General features: G+C 35.4%; 1 protein-coding gene across 3 annotated transcripts in view; it reads right to left on the bottom strand.

The window, feature by feature from the left end:
• Window positions 1-13,364, bottom strand: part of POLK (DNA polymerase kappa) — a 33,494-nt gene that overhangs the window by 12,971 nt on the left and 7,159 nt on the right. For 2 of the 3 annotated variants that reach the window (XM_035309575.1, XM_035309576.1), the window contains exons 2-6: window positions 11,453-11,556; window positions 9,729-9,907; window positions 7,502-7,621; window positions 1,208-1,360; window positions 709-840 (exon numbers count right to left, since the gene is read on the bottom strand). In XM_035309575.1, coding sequence (XP_035165466.1) covers window positions 709-840; window positions 1,208-1,360; window positions 7,502-7,621; window positions 9,729-9,866 — 543 coding nt within the window. In that variant the 5' untranslated portion in view covers window positions 9,867-9,907; window positions 11,453-11,556. The remainder of the gene's footprint in view (window positions 1-708; window positions 841-1,207; window positions 1,361-7,501; window positions 7,622-9,728; window positions 9,908-11,452; window positions 11,557-13,364) is intronic. The other variant, XM_035309577.1, reaches the window with a different exon arrangement.

Consider the following 13,364-nt stretch of genomic DNA (forward strand, 5'->3'; position numbering starts at 1 on the left):
TCTTGTCATAATTTTATTGAAGCGAAGGAACTTGTAACATGCATGAATTTAAGATCTACAAAATATTTTTCTTTTCTTGCCCTTTTCTGTTTAAACATGATTTTTTTGGATGCTAAGTATTTTTTCTGGTTCTAAGTGAAACCACTTGCATTCAACCAAGATGTAACTTCTTTCCTCCCTAATTGTTTGCACTTTATTTCACGTTCCTTCTTTTAGAACAAATAAATCTGCATCTTGAACTCAAAAATGTTCTTGGCCTCTCTCTTCAGTAATTAGCATTTTAAATGATGATTATATATTATATGTAATAATTACCTCTATGTTGCTTATGTACATGCAGCTTCCTAATAATTAGATTATATGCCATGATTTTGAAATTTTAAGAATAACAGGTCTCAATTGGTATCACTAGCTTATTACATGGTTTTGAAGATTACTATCTTTATCACTACTGATTTCATTAAAACTGCAGCAGGGGTGGACACGTAATGAAAAACATCTCCTATCCCAAGAGCACACATGTTTTTTTTTAACTTGTGTTCAAATCCATGTCACTGAAGAATTTAACATTTTAACCAACATTTAATTTAACATTTAAACTAAACATTCTGTCTGTTAAACTACTCCTTTTTATGTTATCTAAACTGGTAAAGTCTAGAACAAAGTACATTCATATTTGGTTAGAGAGTTTTCATTTTCCAGACTTACCTCTTTACTCACTTTGCCGTATTTTTCAAAGTTTAATGGTACTATAGTTAGATGTGGACACAGCTTTTTAGCAATAAATCCAGGCATGGCTGCACGTACACCAAATCTCCTAGCGTGATAGTTTGAAGTAGACTTAGGAGAGAAGAAGTAAGTTCAATGTACAGTTATCAAGTTTTGCTCACTGAAGTTTAGTGTTAAATAATCAAGTTCTGATCATGTAACTCTACACAGAAAAGACTGACAAGGTTGAGAATTAATATACATTTTTCCCCTTTGTGTGCTTACATCCTTTAAAATTTTATCAGTACACTTTCTACCAAAAAATAAAATCCAGCTTACATGGTATAAGAATAGACAGTTCCTCTACTATTTGTTATTTCTTTCCACAGTCATAAAACTTCTCTTTATAACAGTGTCATTATATGTTGCTATTATTGTATGTTATTATGCTTGATATTCATGCAACTGATTTCTGTATTAGCTTAACATCTGGCCTTACCAACATACTCATTGATCCCACTGCAATAGGCTTTTCCTTCAGCTCTGGATTGTCTCTCATTTCCACAGCTGCATAGAAGGCATCCATATCTATGTGTACAATAGTACAGCTAAGGTTACGGCTCTGTTCCAGTTCCATCACAAGTCTGTCCACCTGAAAAAAATAAGCCAGTAACTAAAAAACTATTAACCTTGCAGAAGCGTAACAGTACAGATGATTCTAAAGACTTTTTTTTTTTTTTTTTTAAAAAAAAAAAAAAAAAAAAGGTCTGGTAACATTTGCTCTCAGAGAGAACACTGGTATAGCAAATGGTACAAAAAAAACAATAAAACCACTTATATGAAAAAATAAGCCACCTGATTCAGACAGAAACTTGGTAAGACCCACTGAAGATGCAGCTTTTGCTATACTGTGATGCAGGTTGTTAAAAAGAAAAAAAGAAAAAAAAAAAACTGAAAATATGCTAAAGGAATGTGAATTTCCAACACCTAACTGATGCTACATATTTCAGAAAATTGGCTCAGATGCAAAGAAAAGACCAACAACTCAAAGGGCAGAACCATCTATCTTGTCTCATCAAAAAAAAGGTCTTAAACAAGTTCACATACTGATACGAAAGTTAATTACTTCATAAAATTCCCCAGTATTTGTTACAGCAACATATATAAGGCTGGATTGTTAGCAAAATTGCAAAGTGGATTTTGAAGAAAAGATCATACACAGAATACTGCCTTTCTCTCCAAGAGTTAAAGATAAATCTCCTATTAGTAGACTGTGCACTTGATCAGTTCCATGGTGTTCTGAATCAGCAGCATCCAGATCCCTCCACAAAAACAAACTTATTGTGCTTCTTAATTTATTTGCATTCTTTTACTAACAAGCCTGTAGATCTTGTGTTTGTTTCTGAAATCTGTTTCTTTCTACTATGAATGGGGTACAAAGCAAGCGCTGCCAGAAACTATGAGTGCATTACTTAAATGAATAGGCCTTAAATTTTCTGTTAAGATCATAGAATCATAGGGACCCGCAAGGATCCTCCAACTCCTGAGTCTGCGCAGGACCACCCAAAAATATCAGACCACGTGTCCGAGAGCATTGTCCAAATGCTTCTGGAACTCTGGCAGGCTCAGTGCTGTGCCCACTGCCCTGGGGAGCCTGTCCCAGTGCCCAGCCACCCTCTGGGTGCAGAACCTTTCCCTAACCCCCCAGCCTGACCCTCCCCTGTCCCAGCTCCATGCCGTTCCCTCGGGTCCTGTTGCTGTCCCCAGAGAGCAGAGCTCAGCGCCTGCCCCACCGCTCCCCTTGTGAAGAAGCTGTAGACCACAATCCCCCCGTCAGTCTGCTCTGCTCTGAGCTGAATAATCCGAAGTTACATCAGCCACTCCTCATTTGTCTTCCCCTCTAGACCCTTCACCATCCTCATAGCCCTCCTTTAGGGCCCTCTAATAGTTTTATGTCCTTCATATACTGTCGCACCCAGAGCTGCACACAGTGCTCGCAGGGAGGCCGCCCAGCACAGAGCAGAGCAGGACAATCCCTTCTCCCCCCAGCTGGCAGTGCTGGGCCTGATGCACCCCAGGGTAGGGTTGCCCCTCTGTCAGGGCATGCTGCTGGCTCGTGTTCAGCTTGCTGTTGACCAGAACCCCCAGATCCCTTTCTGCAGGGCTGCTCTCCAGCCTCTTTTCCCCCAGTCTGTACATATAACCAGGGTTGCCCCTTCCCAGCTGCAGAATCTGATACTTGCTCTTGTTAAACTTCATATTGTTGGCAATTACCGAGCTGTCTAATTTGTTCAGATCTCCCTGCAAGGCCCTCACCACCCTCGACAGATTCAACAGCTCCACCCCATTTGGTATCATTCAAGAACTTGCTCAAAAAACCTTCAAGTCCTTCATCCAAATAGCTTATGAAAACACTGAAGAAGACGTCCTAAAATGGAGCCCTGGAGAACCCCACTAGCGACAGGTTGCCAGCCTGATGCAACCCCATTTACAAGAACCCTCTGGGCCTGACTGTCAGCCAACTGTTCACACATCTTATTATGCTTTTTGTTAGCACCACACATAGTTCTCAGCAAAAGAGAAAGTATCAAAAAAAGAGAACAAAATGCTATCTGTGATTATCCAGCCACGCTAATGACTGTGCTATATTTACACAAACAAAAGGTTGCTGCTGTTAGCAATGAGCTTCAGGCATACCAGAGCTCAAGAAACACCCATTGCAGAACGGGACAGAAGTAAAAAGACACTCACACACATTCATGGCACTAAGGTACCACTGCAGAAATGCCTCTAGCTCAACTGCAATGAGTTTATGATCTGAAAAGAAATACTTATGTGCAATTTGCACAGTTACTTGAAGAGTTACCTTCTTATTTCTTGGCAGAGCAGCTTAATTAAAAAACAAAAAACACCTAATCTAAAATCTCATCCTTTGAAGTTGAAGACATTGAACACAGACAGGCAACTATGTATGTCCCAACTGAATTATCTGAAAAGGTCTTTTCTCTGGTTTGCTCCAAATTCGTTTGAGCAGGGAATTGGGGCCTCAGATTAGGCTGTTACATGTAGAAAAGTACACCGAGCTCCCTGAGGCCAAGCAAACTGCTTTAGAAAGATTAAGGGCCCAAGTGGAAAGTGTTGCTGGCAAGCCATTCAAATAACAAAAAAAAGCCAGTTATTCACATGATAAATATGGAAGAAGAAGTTTCTTCCATTCTTCTTTCACTTAAATCCTTCTGAACAAAGCTTATTTTCTTTACACTAGAAATTCATCAAGAGGTCAAGTCACACTGTCATCATGGAAAGCATCCTTTTGTTTTTAAATTATATTTATAAAGTATTCTCAGGCTATTTATAAATTCATTAATTACTTTAATGAAATACTTTACTGTCAATCACTATTCTAGCTACTTAATTTCTGTATTTCAATTTATCATATTTATAACAAACTTTTTTGCTTTTACTCCCCCAGTGTATTCCTAACATGATACTTATTCATCAGATACTATAGCAGTTTAAAGATTGAACAAAAATGACACTAAAGAGAAATATGAAAATATAACTTCAGTAACAGTGACTAATAAAAGTAATATGCCAAAACAAAAGACACCTAGACTTACTCAGAGAATCCTGTGCAAATCTCTCTTTAGTAGGGCAAAAAAAGTTATGAAAAGCTCTTAGAGGCAAGCCAGGTAGAAAAGTTTTTTAAAGTTGCTTTTAGTTTTCCTTTGAAGGTAAAAAGGTACAACATTTTAAAATTATTTTTATTTATTTTCTAGGCTAGATAAAAAAAAAACAAACAAACAAACAAACAAAAAAACCTAAAATGTATGACCTGTATGTGTAAGTTTACTTTTGCCTACAGTTACTTGTATACAATTTAAAGAGAAGAGTAACCTCTCATTCTTTATCTTATGCAAAATACAAGTTTTCTGTCATAATTTGCTTTATCAAAGAAAAATATAAAAGGATTATTCAAAATCTTTTATATTTGTAAAAGCATCTGACAAGATGAAGAGATAACAAATAATGATACTACTTAAAAAAAAAAATGTATGATACGGTTCAGTATATTATTTCCCTTGTGAGAGAATAGCATTCACTAGGAAAATTTCAAACTATTGCTTGGCACACATAGACTCTAATGATGAGAAAGACAGTATTACATTGCAGATTCTGTATTTCATTTATGCTATTGTTTCCCTATGTAACCTGGATTTTCTCCAAAAAATCCAGTATGTGGGAACTTTTTGTTGGTTTATTTTTACATCACAGCACTTGCATTGGCTGCCAGCTTAGGAAGCCATATCTCAATCTCTAACTGTCCTACAAACACAACTTGACCTGAAGATGAAAACTTGCAGCACTCATGTTTGCAGACAAATTTGTAATTCCAGAGTGTCTCCCACTTATAAGCCGTAAGAGAACAAATTCTCTCACACTACATCAGGAGGTAGTACTGAAACAAAGAGTTGTTAAGAAAGTGATAGAAAATGATAATAATGAAAAAGGTGATAATGAGAGCCAAGTATATCCATACCTGAAAGACCTAAAGAAGGTGATTAAATAATACCCAGTGCATATTAAGGAATCCATACAGGACAAAGACAACTTGAGACACTGAAAGTGGAGATAACAGCCTGGGGAAGATTTTCTGGAAGGTAACTGATGGCAAATGGTGGAGGCATTGAGGAACCCAGACAAAGAGATAAAGACTGGCTGAAACAGGAGACTGAGGACTTTATCACAGACCCTGGGGGTGTAGACAGAAACTGCTTTGGAAGGACAACTGATGTTAATGTGGGGATGTGGGACAAAAGAAATAGATTTAGGATTAAAAAAAAAAAAAAAAAGAAAGAAAGTACAGAAGAGTGCAAAAGGGTCAGAACTTGTGATAAAGCAATTAGGGTAATAACAATCATGGACCAGAACTTATTTGCATACAGGGGATGGAACAAATATCCAAGATTTCTAGATTTTTTACAACTTGATTGGCAAAGATCTGAAATTAGCCATCAGAAAAGTGCACCTCTCATCACCCTCTAGTAACAGTCCTCATGCACTATGGCAGCTAACTTAACAGTTATTCAATCAGAAAAAAAAAAAAGGAGACTTATTTGAGCAAGTGGCAAACATGGGGCTTGAAATGAAGGTTTTAGTAAGAACCACATGAAGTATGTTCTCTCTTTACGCTTCTTTTTGCTTTTATATGTAGCAATTTTCATACAAATCATTAAAAGAAAACAACATTAATTTTACAAGATCAAAGAATCAAATTCAGAAAGACAAAGGTAGTCAAAGCAATTCAAATATGTTGACTTTCACTATATGCACTACACATTCTTTAATTATATACTCACACTAATTTTATAAGACCCGCATAATTCATTTTATAAGAAATCCTGTCCTCTGTAGAATAACAGATTCTGTTGGAAAGAAGGATGGAAGTGGAAGTATGTTTTCATGCTTCATAATTTAGTAATTTGCATAATTAAATGACTCAAATGCTACCCCAGAAAACTAACAATAATGACTAGCAGAGACATAACTGAATCATGCTAAAAATAAACAAAAATAGTTGAGGCATACAGGCTTATAACAACTTTTTTTTCAGAGGGACTCTGTATTTGCAAGCTTTTCTGGACTCAAATTTGAGAAACTGGCATCTAATTTAGCAGTGTGATCTTCAAATCTACAGTGAACAAATAAAAAGATTGTACAACAAAGATCAGGACCTGCAGTCATCACAATGGCTTTCAAAATCAATGGGTGTGATTAATTTATTTTTGTGCCCTCAGCTCTTCATCTGCAAAACAAAAATATCATTCTACTTTGTTTGAGTATTGCAGCAATAATTTAAAGAGTGTACAACATAGAAAAGCCTAAGAGGAAGTCGGTAATTCTGCATTTAAAGATGGATTAGACTAGTGTGTAACAAATAAGGTTTGGGGCCACCCATTGAACAATGAGTACAACAGTAAATAATGAGTAACTGCTCACTCAGTGAACACTGCACTTTTCACTGAATGAAACAGGAAATTTTTCCTGTTAGGGAAAAATAGCATGCAATCATGTAATTAAAGACTGAATCACAGTACAAATGAAAAAAAGAAGCAAATTAAGCCTCTACAAGTGACTTTAATTTTGTTGTGTCTAAGAAGGTATAGTGTGAAACCTGGTGCTTCAGTTTTCTTTAAACGATATTTCACCCACAGTAATATTTACGATACTATTCTCTGTCATTAGCATGTGAGAAGAGAAATAGTTCCTTCATCTTTCTAATCCAGGACACTTGTATTTCTTGTGACTGCTTGCCATTATTATTTTTTATTTATTTTACTAATTAGTATAGACAAGGAATAAATCCAGAATAGTTGACAGCTCTGATTACCTTCATTCCATTGCAGGTCATTTAACACAAAAATACACATTCTAAGAACAGAAAGTAGACAACACTTCTATGATACTTATTGACAAAGCAGTTAATGAATCTTCCATAAACCATAATGACATCTGTTTAAACTGTACAGATTTCAAAGAACAGGAGTTACTTTTCTTCATTCTATTCAAATAAAAACGTTTTAGTTAGGTCTTAGAACTTATTTCATCTTCTTCCAGCTAATTTTTATTAAGCTTACATCCTCAAGACACCGTGCAAATTTTTGTTCTCATGACTAACATCAAAACAGCAGCCAGTATTGTGCTTATCAACAGAATTTACTGCAGTAAATTAAAACACACCAAAATGTTTATTTGCTATTTTCTCCAAAAAAGGTCTTTACAAGATTAGTACCTGCAACTGCGCTTTCAAGAGCTGTTGTTGTGTAATTTTCTCTTTTAGCTGCATCATTTTTTCAATTCGTTGGTTAACTTGTTGATCTTTTTTAAGTTCATTTTCATAAAATCTGGAACCCTTGAAGAAAATTGCAAAAGCAGTAAGGTTTTATTTTTTATTTTTTTGTCTTTTCCACCAACAACATTTGCTTTGGACTTTTATATAACACAAGAGACCAGTGGCATTTTACATATCTCTCCTCACATAACACAAATACAACATTCCTCCTTCTCAGACCCATTCTAACTGTAAGAGACAATTCAGAGAACGTGCTATGTTTAAAAAACAAACAAACAAACACAAACTTGTTCTAAAACTTAATAAAATTTCCAAAACAGTAGATAAATGACAAACTGTTATTTACAATACCCTCAAAATAAGGAATATAAAGCTCAAAAAGAAATTGCTTTAAGCATTTTGTCAAACTTCCACACATTTCCACATGGAAATAATGGCATTATAAAAGTAAAGTCCACTTCTAATGGTGGGTATTTAGCTAACCATTTGACCTTGAAAGGCATTGCAGAACTAGAACCTATTTAGAAGAGGATGATGAAGAGCAAATAGGCATAAAATTCCTCACTCTTAAGTATGTAGTTTGCTCCTTCAAGAAAAAGGATGAATAAGAGGAGATGTATTGAAAACATACAAAGAAGACAACAATGTAGAGATTGTATGTTGTGACATCCCTGTTCCCAACTCATAACAAATGAAAAAAGCCATACAATGAAATGGAAGAGTGGAAAACTCATAACCAGGAAATAAAATATTTTCCTCTTACAATAGAAATAACATTTGTAGGAAGAGGCACCATTTTCTGTTGAACCAGATGATAAAAATCAGCAGAAGTAGACAAATTTGTAGTTCAAAGTCTCTGACTATCAAACTTGCACTGACGCCAAGAATTCAGGAACAGTCAAATAAGAACCAGGCATTTACTTGAAAAAGCAAAAATATTCTCTTTTATAATAATGGTAAAAACAATTAATAGAAGGACTATATGTCATATCTTATTACTTAATAGAAATCAGGGTATGTTTTCTTTCTTCATCAGATATACATATCATCTTTTCTCCCCTCTGCAATTAAATATGTAGAGTCTCATCGAAAGAAATCAATACCAAAATGTTGGTGTGGGAAGCAACACAAATATTTAAGATTGTTATTAAAGCAGGTGGGGTTATGCTTTACTTTGTTTTTGTTTGTTTGTTTTACATCTCTTGTAGTATTTCACAGTTGAAATTATATAAGTTTTTGATGAAATACAATTGTGGGTAGTGTCTGTAGGTTTAATTTTGAAAGGACTGCAGAAGAAGGAAAGTTTCAGAAAGAACTGAAGCTTATTTTCAGATTTCTTGAACTATACCTGGCATTATATTCTCTTGCTTTATTGACAGAATTATATCCTAATACAGAGAAGCCTGTATATCTGTTTTGAAAGCCTATTTTACAGCTCATTCATTTCAAAACAGGTGATGAAACAATAAGTGTTCTTCAGAAATAATTTTTCCAAATATTGTTATGAGGCATATATATGACAAAGAGCCAAGTTTTCAAGACATAGGGAACAAGTAAAAGAAACATCTAAATCAATGGAAGCCTTGATGTGCCTATGTGCAGGAGCAAAGAAAAAATAAGAGGAATAATATTTCAGTGCCTTCTAGATTTGTGGCCTCCTCTGTGGATCTTTGATACAAAGGCACACACTATTAGCCACCTCTCTCAAGTACCATTTAAGAAGGACAAAAGCAGGGACAGGGACAATGGAATTCTAGTGAAAGTATTAGAAAAATATCAACTTCATCAGTTATGGAAAAGTAACAAACAGAGGTAGATCTGCTTGGGTGATGGGACAGGCAAAATGACTGGAAAGGGGAAAAACGGCCTAAAGAAGCTGAAACCTTCACAATACCTCTGAACAATGCAGTGCTATTTATATATACTGCTTCAGGCAAAAAAGGAACACCTAATGACTTATTCAGTTGTGTTCCTTTAAGTCCCTGTGCATGAATCCACAGGTATGCTAACCTGCACTCCCTCCCCACACATACATTTCTTCTTAAAAGCTGTCCTCCATCTACACATGTGAGGGATAAAATCTGGGGATGGGAAGAAGAGGGGCTTACGATGTTGGGAAAGAGATGATGTACTGGGAGGAAAAAAAAAAAAAAGTAATCAAACCAACCTTGGTAGCTTCCATGATGATTTTATTGATTTTCTCTTTATCCAAACCTTGCATTCCAGCTTTGTTATCATTGAGGCCCATTCTAAGCAGAACTCCATCATTACTAGAGCTGTCATCAACTTTTTTCATGTTGTCCATAGTACTTCTTGAAAACAAGTACTACTCTAAAGACTTAATACCTGAGGGGAAAAAAAAAAAAAAAATCATATTTGCTTCTAGGCTCCAGCTGAACAACACAAAAATAATTTGCTTTGTGTTATACTTATTCACAGAAATGACATCCACAAATATGGAGACATATTCATGTAAAGTGGCTGGCCTTCCATACCCAGCAAATAAAGCCATCTGTAATTCTGACAGAGCTTCGAGACAGTAAAATTTTATCTTTTGAATAACTTAAAGAAAAACTCTTTTGAAAGCTGTCTTACAGAAATAATTGAGCACCACTAGATTCAGGTAACGGCTATCATCTTATACATGCACATGAGAGTTGTGCCTGTATATTATCCTGTTGGAAGAAACAGTACTGTCTTAAACACAAAATGCTGCCTGCTAGACTATTACATAACATAATAAAACAAAAAAAAAAAGGAAACAATGATTTTAGATTGCAGAAATCCATTGTTCATTTAGTCCTCATTCCTGCTTTAGACAAGCCATGTAAACTTTCCCAGTATTTTCTAACTCAAATTCAAAACTTCTGTTTGAATTACAGCTCATCTTTTAGAAACAGATGGCTTTAATTAAAGGCTTTGTATAAAACCTTATTGTTTAATTCAGGGTAAAATTCCTACAATCATTCTTTTTTCATTAATTTGTAGAGCCATGGCATCCAATTAATGGAACTTCCCAAGATTTTCCTACTCAAGTGCTGCCATAGATAAGTTTTTCCACATACAGGTACCTCTGATATGTGAGACATCTTCCTTTATGCTTTATGAAATACAATAGCTGAACCTTTCTATAGGTTCTAATTACATGGTACATTGGTTAGGTAATAAAATTATCTTAAAATGAACAAACCAAAATTAACCTCTGTAGCATGGCCTTGTGGTCTTATTTTTGTTGGATTGAACCAAGCAGGAGTCTGATATTGTCCTGAATTATTTAACACACATTTATTACTGGAAAAGCATAGAGAAGGATCTTCTTCCTACTCGAAGTTGCTGACTCATAAACAACTTAAGCTTTATTTTCATACAGGAAGCACATTTGCTCCTGAACTTCCTCTTCAAGTTGCTCCATATGACAGGAACCCTTCCTGTTGGGAGGAACCACACCCTTTCAGGCACTTACAGAAGCTCTATTAAATGCAACCACAAACTACACAAATGTAATAGTGTTACAATTTGTCTAGAGGGTATCTTAAAATGTTGCTTTTATTACTCCAGGACTTAAGTGGAACTCATTATCGACCAAAGTGAAGAATGTCATTATGTATTTTCACATTTAGAGCTGATCTTTTGTGATGAAAGAACCACATGGCTGACTTTTTAATATTAATGGTGCAATGTTGGTATTTTCCTGAAGATCACCTCCTGAAACACTATAGCCAACTGGAGTCAGCTATTAAAGCCCTTAAAATATTCTGATAAAAATACTGCAATTTTAAACATATTCCACTAATTTAGATTATTTTGTATGATGCCTTCCAAAGACTTAAGACCAGTTAAGTAAGGTGGTATTTATCTACAGCTTGTTGTATTTCAAGGAATAGTAAGTACCTGGAGATGCAGAGACCGGAACTCTTCTCTTGGCCCTTTAGTAGCACTTTAGCTTCTGTAGTGGCAACTGGGAATGGGAATTGCTTCATAGCTCTTGTGTGTATCTATCAAATAAAAGACAATGATGATGAAACGTTCATTAATCTTCCACTTACAGGAGGACAATCTCTTACAGTTAACATAAACATTTACAAGAACAGGGCTGCTAGACTACAACCGAAGGAAAAAAACACTGCAACACGCACATCACTTCCAAGTTCCATCTCAAGCTCATGCACATCCCCATCTCAATTAGCCCCACAATAATTCCATTGTTACTTGCAATCTCTGGTAAGTAATGGGCATAACTCTAATAAAGGCTTTTCTCAAGGTAAATGCCCCTTCACTACTCCCCCTGGTTCTTTTATCTCTCTTTCCCTTCAAGAAGCTGGCATGAACACAAAGGTATTGCTTCCATTTCCTATTCCAGTCTTTGCAACTTTTTTTTTTTTTTTTTTTTTAGCTGTTTCATACTCTTGAAGAAGTGTCTTTATCTCTTACACGTACAAATCTTTCCCATCCTTCATTCAGAATATTCTTAAAGGCTCAGTCTTATAGCAAGGGCTTTGAACACCAATGCATGTGTATAAGTCAAAAGCCTTATTTCTCACACTGCTATATATTGAGTGAAGAAAAATTACTGTGATGATCCAGTGATGAAAGAAAAAAAAAAATAGTTTTTAAAAAGTCTCATAAATGCTGGTCTCCTAAAATACTTTTTCAGCCTCTTGTGTGGAAAAAAATACATTGCTAGTACCAGACAATAAACATCAAATAATACCTTAGCTGGAATTAAGAGGAAAATGTTTAGTTAAGGACATGACATTAGTCATTGAAGCTCCATTGAAGCTTAAATGTGTACAGAAGGGAAAAGATGAATAACAACTGATGCAATTATCAGTTGCTTAACATGAATAGAACAAGGAGATTATCTTGCTTTCAGATAACAGGCCTAAAAATAAAATAAAATAAAATAAAATAAAATTTAAATATTTAGCATACTTAAATGAATCATGGAAACGTCAATAAAACAACAAATACAACACTGACAGATAAAATGGTCAATGGATCATCTACCATAACAACTACAACAAAATATTTAAAGAAAATGCAGGAGAAGCACCGTTTGGAACACTGTAAAAAACGTGAACAAAATGTCAGTTTAGAAATTGGTAAAGATAAAGGTTTTAATAGCAAATTGTCCCAGAGAAAGCAGCTATCTTGTGGTGACATATTATTAAAAAGTTTTGGCTAAATCAACTTGGAAAAGTGGGTAAAAGTTTAGAATCTAACAAAACACTGGCTCAGAAATGTCTAGGTAAAGAGTGACATGTTTGTGATATATTTTTGATATGCTGTCACCTCAAGAATGAGCCGTTTCCTTTAAACAGGGCATATTAAATCTCTTGCAGTGTCATAACAAGTAAATAGGGTGTGAAATCAGAAGTCTGAGGGCAATCTACAGCTCAATACTATCCTATTATTCCTGTGATTTGGAGATAGGGACAAGCAGTAGAATCACTTTTACGTAGCAGATGCAATTTTCCATTTGCCACTGCAGGGGCTTCTAAAAGGGAAGAGGAAGACTTAGGCACTAAATGGCAGCAGTTAATGGCAAAACAAAAAGGTGGAGAAAAATCATGGAATATCTGAGACTATTTTTCTGTGACTATTCAGTTCAGTGGAGACAGTGTTATTATACAAACCATTAACATTGGTAAAACATGTTAACAGTTTCCTTTCATTGACAGCGTAACAACTTGTTGAACAGTAATATTAGGAATAGAAAGGGACACTTCCTTGGAAAACCTTGAAAAAGAAATTGCCGCACTGAATGATGATTTGATGCATGTAAATTGTGTACCACTTCTCA

The sequence above is a fragment of the Oxyura jamaicensis genome, chromosome Z, assembly GCF_011077185.1.
Source record: "Oxyura jamaicensis isolate SHBP4307 breed ruddy duck chromosome Z, BPBGC_Ojam_1.0, whole genome shotgun sequence".
Lineage (NCBI taxonomy): Eukaryota > Metazoa > Chordata > Aves > Anseriformes > Anatidae > Oxyura > Oxyura jamaicensis.